This window comes from Montipora foliosa, chromosome 5, assembly GCF_036669935.1.
Source record: "Montipora foliosa isolate CH-2021 chromosome 5, ASM3666993v2, whole genome shotgun sequence".
Taxonomy (NCBI): Eukaryota; Metazoa; Cnidaria; class Anthozoa; order Scleractinia; family Acroporidae; genus Montipora; species Montipora foliosa.
In genome coordinates this window covers 30,124,158-30,129,418 of record NC_090873.1, presented here as the reverse complement: position 1 = coordinate 30,129,418, position 5,261 = coordinate 30,124,158, and the positions used below count along the sequence as shown (strand labels likewise).

Below are 5,261 nucleotides of genomic sequence, written 5' to 3'. Positions count from 1 at the left end.
CCACCAAATGATAGTCGAGATCAATCAGTTTCCATTTCAAACGTTATCTGAGATCAAGCTCAAGAGTAGAGTCAATGTGATCCACCGTTTAAGGGAAAATTGGACCCTCTTTAATTAGTTAAGACAACGAAAATCCCGGAAATAAGGAATTAAAATGAAAATCCAAAACATTTCGGAAGATGCACGCCCCGTTTTCTTGGAAGGGTCTAGGAGTCTAACGGATCCAATAAAAGAAACAAACGTTTGATGGACACCAGTAGTCGAGATCTCTTCAGTTGCTTAATTAAAATATCTACTTTCATAGATCTAAGGCTAATTAGTAAGATTAAGGATAGCGGGCCAGAAAGGGTTGCGATGCAAAAGTCTGAAGCGATGTTGACTCTTTGCTAGAGAAAAAAAAAACTCTCTTTTGTTTCTTATAATAAGATTGCGGTTTTTGTGCTGCATGAATTCCAGTGGGGAAACGCGCCCATAATTTGCATGTAAAATTAATTGGTTTAAAGGGCAATTCAATTGAGATTTCGATCTGAAAAAGGTATTCTTTATTTAGAAATTGATATTGCAGTTTCTTGATTTCCCGGCATAATTCTTATCAATTCACTCCGGATATAATAAGGCCTTGAATTCTATTTTTCGTTTTGGGCTATTGATAAATAAAATGGCGGCCATGAGAGGTCAATTTTTTTTAGACGTAAAAGTATTTTTGATTAATCATTACATTTAAATTAATTGTTTCGTCGCTATTCATTAGCCTTATTTGGAAAGTTCTTACTCAAGCGGGAAGCTTCAAAGTTGTGATTGGCTCCTTTTGAAAAACTACCTTCTGATTGGTTGGTTTGCTTTCAAATTAATCTGGTAATTTTTGGCGCTCGTCGTCTGTTTGCGCGTCACAAATTTGCGAAAGAGTCGAAATGGTAAGTTGCGGGGGTTTTCTATCCGCTTCCATCCGCTGTTTTCGGGCCGATTTTGCAGTATTTTTAAGCAATTTAGAAGCATCGCTCTTTCAAGTTCAGATTTATGTTAAATACGAACCGTTTTCATGGCACACGGATCATATTTTTTACGCTGAATATTTTGGTTGTTTGATCTTCAGGCAGGCGGAAAAGCTGGCAAGGATTCCAAGGCAAAGGCAAAAGCTGTTTCACGTTCGGCTAGAGCAGGACTTCAGGTACGTCGGCGAAAACCACTGGAAAGAGTTAACAAGTTTTTTTCCTAGGCATTTGTTCGGTAATATCGTTATATTTTCCCTTTGCAGTTCCCGGTCGGTCGTATTCACAGACATTTGAAAAACCGAACAACAAGCCATGGCCGCGTCGGAGCTACAGCGGCTGTATACAGTGCGGCTATTCTTGAGTATTTAACTGCAGAGGTAAGTAAACCAGATCCCTTTCCTGCAAAGATGGTTAATTCTGGTCGCAACTGAATCCCTTCTTATAACAATAGCATTCTCTGCGATTTTTGTAAAGTTTGAGGTGAGGCAGTGAATATTTGTCATGCGATGATTTTCTTGAATTTCATTATTTTAAACCGTTTTCGCCGATTGGAAAACCTTACAGATCGCAATTTCACTCTTTCTTGCAATGGTTTGTATAAATTTGATTTCAGATCGCTTCAAAAAATCGTTGAGCGTGATTACGCGAGTAACGACACTTCCCGCCATATTTAAAATTCGTAAATTTCGGGGACTTGTAGGTTTCTTTGGAAGACACATCGCCACTTTAAGTTTAACCAGTTAAGTGGTTTTCCCTGAAAATTGTAAACGTTAAAGTTTCGTGATTGACCTGACGATTGCCATAGATCAAGATATTTTTTTAAATTTCCTTTTTACTCTGTCACGAGCGGAGGGATAAATTATGTCACCACGAGCTGGCATGCACAAAAAATCTCAAAGAGTTTTTGTTTTCTCAGGTGCTCGAGTTGGCTGGAAATGCCTCTAAGGATCTGAAAGTGAAACGTATTACCCCTCGCCATCTTCAACTTGCGATCAGAGGCGACGAAGAGCTTGACTCGCTCATCAAAGCGACTATCGCCGGCGGTGGTACGTTATATTTCATACTGAGATTACTGTTTTTATCTAATCTGCAAGAAATAACTGTTATAGTCTAAGAAAAAGGCTCTGAATACTTTAGTTCAGGCAACTATAGTCGCCCAGTGAATGCCAAAAGCATGAAACTGGCCTGAATTCACCATGATTAACGAATAATTCATTAATACCGAATCAAATAAAGGACTGGTAGTAATGATACACACTTAAAGAAATTTCGAGAATCAAGTGACTTAAACGTGATTACCTGCTTAGACAAACACACTGGATTGTTTTTGTTCTTCTTGGTCAAGGTAGAATTTTTTTATATTGTTCTCAGGCAGTGTTTTAGTTTTTAGAATGGATGACTTGTTATGAAGTGGTTGTTCTGTTTGATTCTCAGTAAAGCGTAAACCTCAGTCATCTGAGGAAAACATCTGTTTTCTTCATAAGCTTGCTTTGACAGTCGTCCTTGTTGCTTGTGGTAGCAGGCATTTGATTCATGTGTGGGAAAGACAGGTTTCATCATGGGATGATGCCACAGTCTGCTTTGCAATGTAGATTCTTGGACAATGTGAAGCAGTTTTTTTTTGTTCGGGGCAAATGAATGCCATGACTAACTTAGAGAATACTGGATTTGTTGATTTGTGACTGATTAATCTTAGCAAATGTCAATGCTACTGATCTCATTCATAAGCAGAAATGGTTGAAAGAAAACTCAAGACAACAAACAAAATAATTGTCATTCTTCATTTATTTTAGTAAAAAGAGCAGCAAAGCGGCAACTGCTTACCTTTTTGTTTAAAAAGAGCGAAGATGAAAACAAGTCGCAAATTTGCGACTTCTCCAGATATTTTAGTTGCAAAGGGAAAAAATTTAGTTGCAAATGCGACTGTATTGGTCGAAATTTCAAGCCCTGTTAATGGCCAACACTTCTGGCACTAGTGGAAACCACTGGAGGTTCAATAAGTACCAACAGGCAACAAAATTCATCGGCTACTTTACTCAGACAAATCAGCAACTTTTTTCCCTAAATTGAAGCAATTATAGACATTCTTTCCGGCCTAAGATTAAAATTAAAATTGTCATTTTGACAATGACGACAGTCTTTCACTTTAAACAGCCACCAACTTCAAATTTTATTGAAACCTCTCAGACAATAAGCTGCGGCTTGCATAAGCCGCAAAAGGAACTATTTATAAGAGTATAAACTCCCAGGCCAGGATAAGACACAGCTTGAGAAAGCCGTGAACGTAGATTTTGTACCATTTATACGGGGTGTTCACGGCTTACTTAGGCTGCGGCCAGAGTTAGCCACGGCTTATTTTCTCTCGTATAAACGGCCCCAATATTGTCAAGTTAATTTCTTTTATTACTTACAGGTGTAATCCCTCACATCCACAAGAGTTTAATTGGAAAGAAAGGAGCCAACAAGCCAACATAAAGTTAATTTTAAAAGTTCTTTTTACTCCATATACTCTGTACAGTTTCATTAGAACCCTCAGAACATTTTTTTGCTTACACGACTCTTTAAAAATGTCATTCTATGTCTTGATGTATCACAGCTCTTTACCAGTAAAAGAAAGTTTTGTTTCTATGTATTTATACTAAAATTATTATTATTGGTCTATCATTTGTTTGAATAAATCATTGCTGCTAAATTTTACATTGTTTCTTGTGCTCTGGTCAAAAGTGTAAAAGTTAGTACCATTAATCTGTGCATTGGCTTTCAGTGAATTTTGATGAGCACTGAAAGGGTAAAAAGCGTCAGATACTTTTTTGCGTAAATGGGTGTGATTAAAGACAAACGTATGATAAGAATTCAGGGTTGCCACGGTCAGGGAAAAGTCACGGAAAAACAAATTTTTCAAGGTCAGGGAAAAGTCAGGGAATTTTGCAAAAGGTCAGGGAAAATCTCAGTTCTTGTCAAAGTCAGTGAAAAGTCAGGGAATTTTGTTTTCAGGTTTTGTGAAGTTTATGAAAACATTTTCATTCGGAAAATGAAGCTGTAGTCGATCAAGTTATGCGTTCAAATGCCGGGTTTTTCAGTAAGTGGCTTTCGTTGTGAATGCCTTCTTCCAAATAAGGAAGAGAAATCGGAAGAAGCTTGGGAACCAGTGTTTTCCTTCGGCCATTTTTATCAAAACGTGGTGAAACTCACCTAATGCAAGGTCAGTGAAAATTGTTTTGAGGTCAGTGAAAAGTCAGGGAAAAGTCAGGGAATTTTTTGGGTTCTAATGAGTGGCAACCCTGGAATTGATTTTGGCAATGACAGTGGTTGTTGTTGTCAAACAAGCTGCCAACTTCAAATTTCATTGAGACCCCCAGAATTTTCTTGTTTTGTGAAGAACTTCAAGGGGTTGATAGAACAATCCAGTTAATAGTGATGTATCCCTTGGTTGTTTCAACAACTGATGCTTGGATTAGTTACCAGTTACACATGCCCCTTGACAACTTCATTTTATACAAGCTATATTTGGGTGCATGTCAATGCACTGTGTTGAGAGCTCTCTCTTCCCAACAACATGACCCAGGTTTGATTCCCAGACAGGGAGTCACATGTGGGTTGAGTTTGTTTGTTCTCTGCTCTTCTCCATGGGGTTTTTCTCCTGTTACCCTGGTTTTCCCCTCTCCTCAAAAACCAATGTGTGATTTTAGTCTACTTTATTTCTGTGCACTTTCCCCAATGGGCCATTTCCGAGTTCATGTCTGCCTCCTTCAAAACTAGTCTAAGTGCTAAATTTTTGTGATGGTTCTACTTTGCTAAAGAAATAAAAAACATGTACCGTGTTTCTATCGAGTTAAGAAACAAGTGAAAGTTTGAGAGAATGAGAAATGCTGTGGGAACACGAGCCGCAGGCAAGTGTTTCAACAGCTTTTTTGAGTTCTCCCAAACTTTCACTCGTGTTTCTTAACTAAATAGAAACACAGAAGTACATGTGTTCTATTTCTTTTAGAAAACAAAGCAATGAGAGAAAGGAAAACAACTGTTAACTCTAATTATCAAAATGTAAATTCTCTTTGCTCGCACCATCACTACATCAACAGCTTGTGCTAGTTCTGTGTTCATATTTTCTTAGGACTGTTTTCTAAATATGAATGAACTAATTTTCATTAAAAAAATCCTTGCACTTAGACTTGCTTTGAAGAGGAGGAAGACATGAACTTGGAAATGGCCAAAAGGAACACCGCGGTAAAACGCACTGCGCATGAGTACAAATTTAAGCTTCCGGTCCAT

The 5,261-nt window shown here is 37.9% G+C and overlaps 1 protein-coding gene across 1 annotated transcript; it reads left to right on the top strand.

Moving 5' to 3' along the window:
• Positions 1-862: 862 nt before the first annotated feature.
• On the top strand, positions 863-3,689 carry LOC138003105 (histone H2A.V). The gene is made up of 5 exons (XM_068849050.1): positions 863-914; positions 1,094-1,168; positions 1,256-1,369; positions 1,909-2,038; positions 3,406-3,689. The coding sequence occupies exons 1-5, from the start codon at positions 912-914 to the stop codon at positions 3,465-3,467; spliced, it is 384 nt and encodes a 127-aa protein (XP_068705151.1). The 5' UTR covers positions 863-911; the 3' UTR covers positions 3,468-3,689.
• The last annotated feature ends 1,572 nt before the right edge of the window (positions 3,690-5,261 follow it).